General features: G+C 42.6%; 1 protein-coding gene across 1 annotated transcript in view; it reads right to left on the reverse strand.

Annotated features, from left to right (window-relative positions):
* Positions 1-243: 243 nt before the first annotated feature.
* The window catches only part of fam151a (family with sequence similarity 151 member A), a 51,623-nt gene continuing 37,056 nt past the window's right edge, over positions 244-14,810 (reverse strand). The window contains exons 5-8 of the mRNA XM_033027899.1: positions 9,640-9,864; positions 5,180-5,319; positions 3,561-3,698; positions 244-1,127 (exon numbers count right to left, since the gene is read on the reverse strand). Coding sequence (XP_032883790.1) covers positions 463-1,127; positions 3,561-3,698; positions 5,180-5,319; positions 9,640-9,864 — 1,168 coding nt within the window. The 3' untranslated portion in view covers positions 244-462. The remainder of the gene's footprint in view (positions 1,128-3,560; positions 3,699-5,179; positions 5,320-9,639; positions 9,865-14,810) is intronic.

The raw sequence follows: 14,810 nt of genomic DNA on the forward strand, positions 1-14,810 counted from the left end.
ACGATATATATTGTGTTTGAATTCTTGGATAGAGCAGTGAAATAGTTCATTCCTGCACATCAAAAAGTGACTACATTGTAAACTAGAATTCATGACACGGTGTTCCTTATTTCACTTGTTATCCTGCAAAGGCATTATAACCAAAGATCATCTAGGTTTCTCCAGTGAAGAACAAATTTTCAATGGAATTATACCTTGCTGGATAATAATTCACTAAAATGCACATTAACCTTTGCTTATTCAACAATCAATATTCAGAAAATTACCTTTGGTAACAAAAGCTTAAATAATGATTAATCTAATGAAAAATGAAAATTTAAGATGATGCAGCTTACAACTGGGCAACAAATTAACCAACAAATTCTGTGGATCCCTCTAAGGGCTACTGATTTGGAGCTTATAAATGATTTGCCTGAAAGGCAGGAATATGTGAATATAAATTCAGAGGGTTGGAAACCATTTTTATGAAGTGAAAACATCAATCATGAAGTTGTTTTTATAATCTGGAGGTAATCGGTAATAAATCCGCCGACTACTGTGAAGTCGAATTTTGATTAGCCCTGGAAATCCATCCCCGTATGTGCCTTGTGTGTGTAGGTGTTCCACTGTCAGAGTGTAGCTGGGAGACGCCTGCAGCAGGCGGACGGGTATCTGCGCTGATTTAGATAAAGGAACAGCCTGAAGCTGGAAGGACACCATTTGCCACAACCCCCGACAGAGGCTCAGCATATCTTCCACTAATGGTTGTGTGTAGCCATCGACAAGTGCTTCAGCTGGCCAACTTGGAGCGATAGTTACAAAAGGAAATATTTTATTGATGGTATTGATGAATTGATTTCCTTCAATATAGCCTGGGGTGCTAAAGTTGCCGTAAGAGAGATCCATGCTGATCCATATGGGTATGCGGAGAACATGTGCTCTATAAAGTTGACGGAGCAGATACAGGGTTGGAGTGAGTGCCTGCCTGGTTTTTATCTTTAGGTAAAGGCCCCACAGTTTCGATGAAAGGAAGACCTGATTTAGAACAGATTCCAAAGGGAATTCTGATCCGGGTTTGGAACTTTCCACCATTGGAATAGCGTTGCTTTTACTCTTCACGTTCAAAACGAGCATCCCTCCAGTGTCTCCTAAATAAATCAAAGGAAGAACATTTATCAGTTGTATTCAAGTTTATGTTTTCAGTTTTACAACTTTTTAACCAAACTTAGACAATATTTAACTGCAAAAGCAAACCTGGCCCTCAGGAAATAATCAAAGGTAAAATCAATCAAGGTTGGCTGTAAAGTGGATATGACCAAAAGAAATTCCACACAAAGCCATTTCCTGCCTCTCCAGCTATGCCAGCCTATGATGGAACAATTACAAATCTGTATTACATAATACCTTTCATCTACTAATTCTGGACCAGTGATTTTCCTTTGGCTGATCAAATACATAAATCCTGAACGTCATGTGTCTAATAATAATAATAATAATAATAATAATAATAATAATAATAATAATAATAATAATTGTTATTATTATAATAATAATAATAATAATAATAATAATAATAATAATAATAATAATAATAATAATAATAATAATAATAATAATAATAATAATAATAAACTTTATAGCGGACTCGAGGTCCAGACAAGGGGCAACATTACATAAAAATGCATTGCATATTAAAAAATATCATAAAGTACATATAAAATCTTAGTATATCACTTATAAAAGCATCATAAATTATATATTTAAAAAAACCACAATACATTAATTAAAAATCCAGATTAAAAGAATGATCAATGTCATACAACGAGACAACGATACCAGTTGTATAGTCAGACAGCATGGACACTGGCCATTTGGCCCAACTTGCCCTCACTGAGTTGAGCTGATGGACCAGTTCCCATGCTGAATGACAATGACCCTACACAAATGGCATTGAATGCTTGTGTGTTTGATCAGCCAAAGGGAAAGTCCTTGTGTGGGAATTATTAGAATGATGGTGTTCTGATGAATAAAGTGTATGTTCTTTGACTGATACTGGATATTTCAATCGCATCTTCAATTCTTATCACAATCTCTATCATCTGCAGACTCTTGGGTCTCATTAAAATAAGTTGTCCTCTGCCTCTTCCCCCCCCCCCCCCCTCCATATTTTCATCATTCCTTATGACATAGGAGGCCATTTAGACTGCACCAGCTCATTTCACCTTGAAACATTTTCCTTGAACCATGATGTCCCTCCATTTTCCTCAATCCTCACTAGATTCTACTGCTCACTAATTAATGCTAGTAATTGCCCTTAAGCGCTAAGAGCATTTTGCAGTGGCAAATGAACGTAACAAACTGCATGTCTTTGGTACGTGGGTGGAAACTCATGAATTCCACGCAGATAGTACTGGAGGTCAGGATTGAACCTGGCTCCCAGGAACAGCTGTGCCAGTTGCATCACCCCAAACCCCGCCACCCAATACAGTTGCATCACCCCAAACCCCGCCACCCAATACATACTTGAAAAGCAAAAAAAAAAGCTGCTGGAAACGGGAAATAAAAAAATAATGCTGGAAAAGAGCAGGTGGGAATTGGTGAACGTTCATGAACCTGGAATGTTAATTCCATTCTTCACTTGCCCTGATGTTGCCTGACCCAGTGAGTATATCCATTTCCCACTTTCTACCAAAAATATAGTTACAGTTATTTTTGGAAGCTTGTTTACTTTCAAGACATTGAAAACGTATTGCTATTCTCCCTGGTCTTTAATACTTTAGTACTTTAGAGATACAGCATGAAGACAGGCCCTTTGGCCCACTGAGTCCACACCAACCAGCGATCACCCCGTACACGTGCATTATTTTACATACGAGGGACAATTTACAGATGCCAATGAACCTACAAACCTGTATATCTTTGGGGTGTGGGAGGAAACCCGGAGAAAACACATGCGGTCACAGGGAGAACATACAAACTCCGTACAGACAACACCCGTAGTCGGGCTCGAACCAGGGTCTCTGGTGCTGTATGGCAGCAACTCTACCGCTGCACCACTGTGCTGCCCTGGTCCAGCAAAGGTTTATTGTGCAAGAGATATTGGTGATCTTGTAGCCTCTCAGGTTAAGTGAATCTGATGAGTTAAGTGTTATATGCAGTGTTCTAACATCACAGAGAAATCAACTGAGCAATACGATAAGCAGGGTCTGGGCAGAACATAAGACCAGATCTCAACTTTCTAGTGATACTCCAGAACTCTTTACATGAGCTGAAAAACAACTGTGATAAATATGATAAAATATAATCCCCCTGACTAATCTTGCATTATCCTGTTTCGAGATGGACAGAACAATTTCCTTCAACAATATCTAGCAGGCCTTGAGGTGTCTGGAGAAGAGTCTCAACCTGAAACGTCACCCATTCCTTCTCTCCAGGGATGCTGCCTGTCCCACTGAGTCACTCTATCTACCATGCCCATTTCAATGTGCCAAAGACAAGGTGACCAGACTGAGTCTGCTCTTGAAGTTCTGCCCTACGTGTGTAAATGAAAAGTTTCGTTAATTATGGAGGAACATCATTACCTTGCAGAAGTTTTGAGAAGTCCAAAAACGTGGCTCCAATGTTGAGCCAATCGATCTCTAATTCTTGGATATGTTCATGGGGAAAGTAGTCCAATATGTTCCCGCCAGGGTAAAACCTTCTGCTTCTATTCGTCTGCACTGTACACAATTAAAATGGATGACCTGGATTTATAACATTGAATTTTGACTTAACAAGAACATTTAACTCAATTTTTATCTTATTCTAAATCTGTCCTCCCACCCCTTCTAGAACATAGAACAGTACAGCATTGGAATGGGCCCTTCAACCCATAAGGTCTACGACAAACATGGCGCCAAGTTCAACTGGATTTCATCTGCATGTACATGATCCATATTCCTCTATTCCTTCCGCTTCCATGTGCCTATCTAAAAGTTTGTTAAATGCCACTATCAGATCTGGCTCTACCACCAATGCATTCCAGGCCCCCACCACTCCCTGTTTTAAAATAAAACTTGCCCTGCACATCTCCATTAAACTTTCCTCCTCTCACCTTATGGCTTCGCCCTCTAGTGTTGGTCATTTCTACCCTGAAAAAAGGATCTGACCGTCTACCCTATCTCTGCCTCGCATCATTTTATATACTTCTATCCAGTCTCCTGTCAACCTCTGACATTCCAGAGAAAACAATCCAAGTTTACCCACCTCTTCTTGTAGCTGAAACCCTCTAACCCAGGCAGTATTCTGGTAAATCTCCCCTACACCTTCTCCAAAGCCTCCACATCCTTTCTGCAATGGAGCAACCACAAGTCAGCAATACTCCAAGTGCAGCCCAACCAAAATTTTATAGAGCTGCATTCATGACTTCCTGGGAGGAGGCCATGAGAGGATCAGGAATGCAAGAGACTATGGAACTACAGTGCTGAAATAACCTGACGTGGAAATTTATAACTTTATATTCCTTATTACTCTGTCAAAATCCTGGAACTGTCCACCTAACAGCACCTTTCCCCAAGCTTTGGACTGGTCGAAGGAGATGACACAACACCACATCTTTAAGGGCAATATTTAGGCAACAACTTATAATAACAGGGCATTGACCATCGAGGTAAATGTGGTATTATGGAATAATAGTGTAAGGAATGCCTTTATTTTGTAGTAACCGGAAGGGGGCGCTGCTGCCAGTGGTCAGGCTGCAGTGACGGCATCCGGCCTGAAGTTGGCACTGTGGGCGTAACCGGATGTGACGTGGTTACCGGGGGGTGTGAGGGAATGCCCGGGCATGCACACGAGCCTGCTGCTGCTGTACAGAGTTGCTAAATAAAGACAGACTCCGATTACGTCGTTGTACGAGCCTTATTATAAGAATAACTTGACAGTAAAATATCAGATAATTAACGTTGAACAGTGGTTTACCAGGTTGGGTTCCAGTTCAGGTTGAAATGAAAACCTACAGCAGTAAGAACGTGATGACTAGAGCCATGGCAATCTATCTCAGCGCGAATAAACTTAAATTCATCATGAGTTTGCTTGTGTGGGTTTTCAACCACTGGATACCAGGCAAATGGCAAGAGCATCATTGCCAAGTTTGGCTTGCACATTAATGTGTGCATTTCAGTAAGAAATGGTAAAATAATTTCAAAGAAAATAGAATGCATACATGCAATTTGTTTGAATTGTGACAAAATTGGTTCATAAATGTCGTAATAGATTTGTTCAATGTTGCTGTTGTCTCTGAAGAATAAGAGATTTTCCACAGTGATGAAATCAATTGATCCCTGCCACAGAGTGAGACTGTACCTATAGACACAAACAATCATTACAAATGTGAAAAGCGGGAAACTAAAGGAGAACACTGAACATTGCAGGAAACTGCACAGATCATTATTTTCTGTCCAATTTTCTCCTTTCAATTCTTTGAGTTAGATATTTATTGGTGCTAATACCTTGTATTGATCTTGATTAGCATTCCCTGGGAGATGTGTTCCTTCTGGGAGGAAAATATCACCCGTAATCTGTGAATGTGTAGTTTTCCTGTTGATACGGTCCAGAAGAATAATCATTTTGGATATAGAATAGAATGCAATTTATTGTCATTCAAACCTAGGTTTGAACAAAATATCATTTCTACATGTACATATAACCAAAAACCTCGGGAGAATAACCCAGAGAAATAGACTGTACCTTGACCTGCTATTTACCCTTTCCTCAGCCCTCTCACCAAAGCCTCCTGAGCCAACACCTCGGTGTAGCACATTCATTCATCCCAGCCCTCCGCCTCAATACCGCCTCTCTTCCCACAGGGGGCCGCTCCGCTAAACCTTCCCTATTAGATACTGTGTCTTTTCCTCAGCTAATAAAGCAGGGTAGGTACAGACCTGTGAGACATTTTTGTTTTCATCTTCAAACGTTGAGGGGAGAGTTGGTGAACATTTTAAGAGGAGAGAAGGCATTTTTGAAAAATTGGCGGAAAAGTGGAGAGAAAGTTGCAATTTGATTGAAATGGGGCTTTGTTTCAAGTGAAGGCGGGAAAAGCATTTGAAAATTCACTTGAAAAACAGGCACTTTATTAGCTGTGGGAAGAGTGAATGTGCTACACCGAGGTGTTGGCTGAGGAGGCTTTGGTGAGAGGGCTGAGGGAAGGGTAAATAGCAGGTTAAGGTACAGTCTATTTCTCTGGGTTATTCTCCCAAGGTTTTTGGTGTCCAATTTCTGACCTACCACCCCCGTGCCTTTAGTTGAAACCCTCCCGAGTGTAACCAGGCAATGTCCTTGCAAGGATGCTTTCCTGGTGGTCACCCATCTATTCTCTGTCTGCACCTTAGGTGTGATCACCTCTCGATACTTCACTCTCCCAAATGAGTCTGAGGTCGTCCAGCCGCAGCTCCAGTTCCCTAACATGGTCTTTAAGGAGCTGCAGCTGGAGACACCACCTGCAGATGTACAGTAGTCCTCTGGGACACTGGCCGTCTTGCTGAGTTCCCCCAGGCTGAGCGCTCCACTGCACTAGCTTACATCCCACCTACACCAGCACCAGGTTGTACTCTGAGACAAACAAAGTGATAGACCAAACCTTCTTCTGCCCTCACCATAGTTTCCTCATTCATTCATTCATCATCGTCGAAAAAATTAGCGACACAGTGGTGCTGGTTTCCAACTGGAACGGTGACGGACGCACCACACATCTCTGTCCTCCAGTTCCTGCGGACTTCCGCCGCTGGAAGTATAGGATTTTGGTGTGTGTGCTTTATCATCAACCCTTACAATGCTATGTACGACAATGATCGCAACTTCTACTGAAGTGTGGATGGCAGTCGGCTCGCTAGAAGCTCATCTGCCCTTTGACAGGTCTTGTTTTTGGTCCTGCTGGGGGTCCACAGCCCCCTCCTCTCCTGGCAAACCAGATGGGGGAGACGGTTTAGTTGTCGACTATCCGACCATGGAGCAGGTAGCACGGGATTACATGGTACCCGTTGGGGGGGGAACTCCCCCTGACATAGCTTCCTCATGCCCAAGCCTCTTGAGCCAAAGCCTCAATGCCCCACTCTTGCTCTGTCCACTCCCACTGTGGCAACTTCACGAGGCTTTTATTGGCCAATTAGCCAACCTGTGAGACTTGGCTCATTAACCTGCTCCTATAACGGGGGATCTGATAGACGTATAAAATTATGAGGCAACGAGAGGGTCGACAGTCCGAATATTTTTCCCAGGGTGGAAAAAAATTCAAATACTGTAGGGCATAGTTTTGAGGTGAGAGGGGCAACGTTTAGAGGATTTATGCATGACAAGTTTTTTTTAAACAGAAGGCAGTGAGTACCTGGAATGTGCAGCCAGAGGTGGTGATTGAAGCAGAAATGTTAGAGGCATTTAGAAGACTTTTGGATAAGCATATGGATATGCAAGGAATGGAGGGATATGGATTATGTGCAGGTAGATAAGTGATGGTCTTGGCATCATGTTTGGCACAGACATTGTGGGCCAAAGGGACTGTTCTCTGTCCTATAACCTCAGTGGATGATTTTTGACTATCTGGCTTGGGGCAGATTGAAGAAGGGATAAGCCTATTTATGCCCCGCATCAGTCGGTGGAATTGGCATTCTTGGTGCGTGTGTGTGTACACCCGCCTGTGCCTATGCTCTCTAGTTGTACGTGACTTGTAAACATTATACACGCATGGGGCAGAAGGAGGTGGCTCAAGTAGTGATTTCATCAAAATATGTCAAGCTAGATGTAATTAATTGAATGCACCCGTTCTCAGAAATGATTCCCGCCACAGAAGTGGATTAGCTACATCGCATCATTCCTATAAATCTCCTTCTACACATGGGCATGCTTAGTTTCACTCTGATAGAATAAATGATTGTGTGGAAAAGGGCAAACGTTTCTACCAATGCGCAGATAGACACAAAACGCTGGAGTAACTCAGCGGGATAGGCAGCATCTCTGGAGAGAAGGAATGGGTGATGTTTCGGGCGAAGGGTCTCGACCCGAAGGGCCACGCATTCCTTCTCTCCAGAGATGCTGCCTGTCCCTCTGAGTTCCTCCAGCGTTTTGTGTCTGTCTTCAGTTTAAACCAGCATCCTACACATTTCTATCAATGCATTGAGCTTGCTGTCAAATCTGAATCTGATCGTGAGCTACGAGCAATACCACAAGGAAAATAGACCACCCAAAGCTTTGCAATCCCTTGCATTGTCACAACAGGTTTTTGCTGGGTGACTGTGGCTAGAAATGTCATAATCACATTATCCAGCTTTGTCCAGTTTACCCCAGACCTCTGCCATCTCCAGCAGAATTATAGTTTTGTATCCTGGTGCTGGTATCTACTTGCTTTTGTACTTAAAAACAATTGGTTCTATAATAAGATTCAATCAATGACAATAACGCAGCATGTGTGAATCAAATAAAAATATATTCTGAGATTATTTGAATTAATTTATGCAAATGTTAATTTTAATGCTGCTATTGAAAGAGAAATATGTTTTTAAAAACTTAGCATTTAACCCAATCAGACCATTTTAAAATAAATAGAACAATTGTTTTAATAAATTAAATAAAATGTTTGCGTTGATTCTGGCATGAGTCCATGAACAAATGCCCATTCATATTCAATTCACATTCTGGGTGCCAGTGATTAGCATCCACCTAATGCTGCATGTGGTAATACTGATTATTTCTAATTACTATCTAAACAAATGCCCCAGGAAACACTCATTTGAGTCTCTTCATTAACCAGCTGCCAGATAACAGGAAGCAAATTAAAATTCACATTTGTTCCATTGATGCTATTTCATTTGAAGCTCCACCCCTCCTCTACAGCATTACATGGCACAAGTACTGAGGACATGCTATTTGCAAAAGAGGGGCATTGTCAAAGAGAGAGATGCAGTTCTACACCTTGGGCATGTCAGTGTCTGGATTCACAGCATTGCCGGGAGGAGGAAATTGCCTTGGGTGTAATTCTGCCACAACTATTTTGGACCACCTTCGGGAGTAAAGATTTGAAGAAGGCTCTCTGTTTGGCTTTGCCCAACAGTGGAGAGAGTGGAGATCGATACAAAACGCTGGAGTAACTCGGTGGGTCAAGCAGCATCTCTGGAGAGAAGGAATAGCTGATGTTTCCAGTCGAGACCCTTCCTCAGTTTGAAGAATCTGAAGAAAGGTCTGGACCCGAAATCACTTATTCCTTTACTCCAGAGATGTTACCTGACCCTGTGATTTATTCCAGCATTTTAAACCAGCAGTTTATCCTGGACAGTATAAAGAGTGGCATTGAAACAGTTTCCTGACAAGAAAACAAGCACTTTTTGTTTTTAACACAAAGGCCACCTGTGGCACATCCAAATGGTTTTATTGCTGTTTTTGATACCTGGAGCAGGTACTTAAGCTCCCAGCAATATTCTACACACCTTACATGCAGCATAATTTGAAGATGGTGAATCCTATCATACTGTACATGCACTCATAGCGAGAATCTGTGATACTATCAATATTGGAGAGCATGCAAAACAAAGCTCGTCACTGTACCTCGGTACATGTGACAATAACAAACCTAATCCTGAATATTAAAATTGTAAATCTAAGCAATGGTTTTGTTAATTAAGATTCCTTTACATTTACCTCGGTGATTGCTTGAGCAGCCAACTAAAATGTGGCCAGGCTCGCTTCAGCAGCACAGCTCTGACTGGAAATGTGACACGTTGCGATAGACCCTTGACCAGATCGTACATCTCCTCCACCATCTTTCGAGTGTAGGGTTTGGTTGCAATCAGTGGTAAGTAAAGCGTCATCCAGCCAGGGGAGAGGATGACATTTGGAAACTTCTGCTGAATAAGACTCAGAAACCTGCATGAAATATTTAACAGAACAGAATTAGAAACTGTTCAACAAGAATTTAATGCAATATACTGTATGTGTTTAATATAAGGTCTGGCACCCATTAGGGTCTGCTATTCCTGAACCTTTCCTTATGCGATTCCAATATTAGTACATCTTCAAGATATCTGCAAAGCATTGGCCAACATAATATTGATTTCTCTAACTTCAAATAACCCTGGCATTCCCTCTCTCTCTATTCTTCCCCACCCAGCTTCTCGTTTTCACCCAACAAACAGCTAACAATGGCCTGTTTCCTTTATAATTGTTACTTTTTTGAATATCTTTCATTCATTGTTCTTTATCTCTACAAAATCTCCGTCTCTCTCTCGTTTCCCTTTTCCCTGTCATCTGAAGAAGGGTCTCAACCCAAAACGTCATCCATTCCTTCTCTCCAGAGATGCTGCCTGTCCCGCTGAGTTACTCCAGCATTTTGTGTCTGTCTTCGGCCAATGTAGCGGTTTCCTTTTCATTTATTCAGGCAGTGAGGGGGTTGTAGTGAACCCTGCATTCATTGCTCTTTCCTTATTTTCCCTTTGGATTTGCAAGCAGATGCGAGTTGGCCTTGGCATCATGTTCACCACAATACAGTACAGTAGAGTAAGAGTACAGTAAAGAGCACATTGACTGGTTGCATCACAGCCTGGATCGGCAACAAAGAAGTTTGCAAGAAACTGCCCAGTCCACCATAGGTATTAATCTCACCACCAAGGAAGGGATCTACAATAGTTGCTGCCTCAAAATGGCAGCCAGCATCATCAGAGACCCACACCACCCTGGCCACCCTCTCATTTCACTCCTGCCGTTAGGAATCGAGATGTGGGACCCTGAACACTGTAACTTTCAGGAGCGGCTTCTTCACTACAACCATCAGGCTACAACCTACAAATAGACTCCGATCTATACATATTTGGGACGTTATTTTTGGCTTTGAACTATTGTCTATTTATGTCTGCTTGTTTGTTTTTTTATATATACTGTACTTCTCTGTTGTTTATTATGGGTTTTACAGAGTAATATGATTACATATCTGTTGTGCTGCAGTAAGCAAGAATTTCATTGTTCCGTTTCGCGACTTTTGACAATAAAATACTCGTGACATTGTGGGCCGAAGGGCCTGTTGCTGTGCTGTCCTGTCTGTATTGTTCTATGGGTCAGATGTGTAACTGCAGCTGGGTGTCAGGGCAGTGTGTCTGGATGCAAGAGCATGATGAATATGTGGATCAGGAACTGGGCGGGGGTTGAGGATAACTATGTGGCTACTACGGGGGCTAACTTTGTAATTATTTGTACTAAATTGGATGAAGTGTAGATTATCCAATTTAATTACAGTCTGTGTGCAGACACTTTCATTCATTAATTTTCAAGCAAATGCACAAATTTAACAAGAGAAAATACAAGACCCCGTAATCAAAAATATAGACCTGGCGTGTATATTGTCCACTGCAAGGTGCCGGTAGTGGTGGGATTGGATATTTAAAGCAGTGGACCACACAGTGGAGCAGACGTAGAGCTTCTGCCTCACAGCACCAGAGACCTTGGTTCGCTTCTGACCCTCGAGTATTGTCTGTGTAGAGTTTGTACGTTCTCCCCGTGACCGCACAGGGTTTTCTCCAAGTTCTCCAGTTTATTCCAAAGACGTGCCGCTTTGTAGGTTAATTGGCTTCTGTAAATTGCCCCTCGTGTGTGGGATGCAAAAGTGGGACAACATGGAACTGGTGTGCGGGTGATCAGTGGGTGGCCTGGACTCAGTAGGCCGAAAGGCCTGTTTCCACTCTGTATCTCCAAACTATATCTAAACTGTAAACTAAAACTCTTGCAGCTGCAGTCACCCAGATAAGTTGTTTGCAGTCTATTGAACAAATGATATGCAGTAGGTATTAGGATCAGCTTTGGGGAATCAGGACTGTTTTAGAGCGCATTCAGCTCAAACTATTAGAAATCAAAAATACAAAACGTCTGTTTAAAAATATACAGCTACCAGTGAGTGATATCACAAGGAACATAGTTATAAAAAGCTATATAAAGTTCTCAATTTGTTGCCGCTTGCTTCGTCTGCATCACTCACCTGCAGACAATCATTGTTATTTAGTTTAATAAACGGGCAAAATCCAAGGACTGGGTTGCCAACTCCCTCCAGAACCTTTTAATTCAAAGTCTCCCAGTTATTCAGTCCAAAGGTACATTATTTTATATGTAACACAGCCAGACCTCCTTGTAAAGTTTCCAATTTGTAGCTTACAATTAGCTTTTACTTACAACAATGTTTTAATCCAAAAGCTATACAGTACTTACATTTTGTAAATACCAACATGGTGTTGAATAATGTTGACGTATCTCTTCCCGATTACCCTCGATAGACAAACTGCTCATCTGACCAATGTCATGCAGTCAGAGTGCAGAGAAACTCAAGGTAATCTCATACAGACGTGGGAAAGGGACACATCCCCAGTCATGGCATTATGTCTGAAAATTGAGGAAACCCAGGTATGTTTGAGATAAAAGATCACGTGTGAGTGGAATGAATGGCCAAAGCCTTCTTGTACTGTTTATGGTTTTGTGTTACAGGGATGCAGCCAGGATACATGGTGTTACTGGGGTGAAGTCACGCTCGGTCACATGAACGGAATATATCATGCGGCAGGGAGTGATCACGGTTGTGACATGACATGCTGCTACCATGACCACACTATGCATTGTGCAACTGCGTTCTCAGTATATGATCATAATTAGGGAACTGAAAGATTGGTAAGGATATATTTCAGGATTTGCATGAAAATGTTTTTCTTTTAATTGCTGAGGCAAGAGACCCATAATATTATCAAAATATTTTACACAGATCCTGCAATCTGTTGAGATGGAATTTAAAACTTAGGTCTTGAGATGTTATCTACAGGATTTGCGATAGGCATTTACATTTGATATAGTCCCCCATGGTAGGCAGATCAGGAATATTAAGATGCATGGGATTCACAATGACTTGTTTATACAGATTCACAACTGGCTTACTAATAGAACACAGGGTTGTGGAGGTAGCATGTTACTCTGGAGGTCTGAGACCAGTGGAGTTAAGCCTCTGTCCCACTTAGGCGATTTTTTCGGCGACTACAGGCGACTAAGCTGTCGCCACATGGTCGCGGGGGGGACGCCTGTATGGTCGTGAGTAGTCTTTTCAAGTCGCCTAAAGAGTCGTAATGTTTTTCTGGTCGCTGATGGATTTTGAAATGTTCAGAACTTTTTGTCGACTGTGGGCTTGACGTAGCTCCTGTTGTAGGTGCTGTCCTAGGTTGTCGCCAGGGTGGCGCAGGTTGTTGCCAGGTGACGTTGGGTGTCGCCGGCTGACCGGTGAATTCCTTTGGTGACTACCTACGTCAACTGGTGACAGGTACCGGCGACTGAATTGTCTTCAGTTGTCGCCGACAGGGTGATTGCTTGTCGTAGCTTGTCACGGGTGGATGTAGGTTGACTTTGGTTGTCGCCTGTGTGGTCGTAGTTTGTCATAGGTGTGGTCATAGGTGAACGTCCTAATGTGTCGCCGGTTGTCGGTAGCTTGCCGTAGCTTGACGTTGACTAGTTGCTAGGTTGTCGTAGCTTGTCGTAGACATTGTCGTAGGGGGGTCCAGTCGCCGCTTTTTTGGTGACCTAATACGACTGTGACAGTCGCCGACAGTCGCCAAAAAAATCGCCTAAGTGGGACAGGCCCTTTAAAGATTTTACAGATACAGTATTTTTAAGATATAGTATGGAAACAGGCCCTTCAGCCCACTGGGTCCACTCAAACCCTCAATCACCTATTCACGTTCTATGTTATCACTAGTTATATGTTATCTCACTTTCTCACCCGTTCCTACATTTTAGAGGCGATTTTATAGGGGCCAATTAATCTGCAAATCTTTGGGATATTGGAAAAAGCCGGAAGGCTCAGTGGAAACCCACGTGGTCACAGAGAGAATGTGCAAACTCCACAGATTTGTATTTGTTCAATTTTTTTTTTAAAGTGGGCGGCGGTGTGGCACAGCGGTAGAGCTGCTGTCTTACAACGCCAGGGACCCGTTTTCGATCCTGACTATGAATGCTGCATGTACGGAGTTTGCACGTTCTCCCCATGACCTGCGCGGGTTTTCTCCGAGATGTTCGGTTTCCTCCCACACTCCAGAGACGTACAGGTCTGTAGGTTAAACGGCTTGGTATAAATGTAAATTGTCCCTAGTGTGTGTAGGGTAGTGTTAATGTGCGGTGATCGCTGGTCAGTGCGGACTTGGTGGGTCGAAAGGCCTGTTTCCACGCTGTATCTCTAAACTAAACTAAATTAAACAAAGCAGGACTAAGGCAGGAAAAAGGCTGGAAGTTGGTAAGGATGGTGAGGGTTAATTTTTGAGTTTGAGTTTGATAAAGACAGTACATACCGATCAAAGATAGTCCGAGGGTCTCCAAAGAAGTATATAGTAGTTCAGGACTGCTCTAGTTGGTGGTAGGATAGTTCAGTTGCCTGATAACAGCTGGGAAGAAATTGTCCCTGAATTTGGAGGTGTGCGTTTTCACACTTCTATACCTTTTTCCCAATGGGAGAGGGGAGAAGAGGGAGTGGTCGGGGTGGACTGGGGGAGACAATGTAGACTGAAAGACGGTTCCATGGACAGAATAAGCAGAAGCATGGCAGAGAACAAGGAAGAACTGTTGGTTGAATTGCTTGTATTCTTATGGGAGAGGCCTGATGGGTGAGGTGGATGAACTCAGGTCGTGGATGCGAGCGTGTGTCTGGGATGTTGCTGCTATTAAGGAAACCTGGTGAAGAGAGGGACAATGTAGAAAAGAACTGCAGATGCTGGTTTAAACTGAAGATCGATACAAAAAACTGGAGTATCTCAGCGGGTCAGACAGCATCTCTGGGGAAAAGGAATAGGTGACGTTTCGGG

Source organism: Amblyraja radiata, chromosome 10 (genome assembly GCF_010909765.2).
Source record: "Amblyraja radiata isolate CabotCenter1 chromosome 10, sAmbRad1.1.pri, whole genome shotgun sequence".
NCBI classification, from domain to species: domain Eukaryota; kingdom Metazoa; phylum Chordata; class Chondrichthyes; order Rajiformes; family Rajidae; genus Amblyraja; species Amblyraja radiata.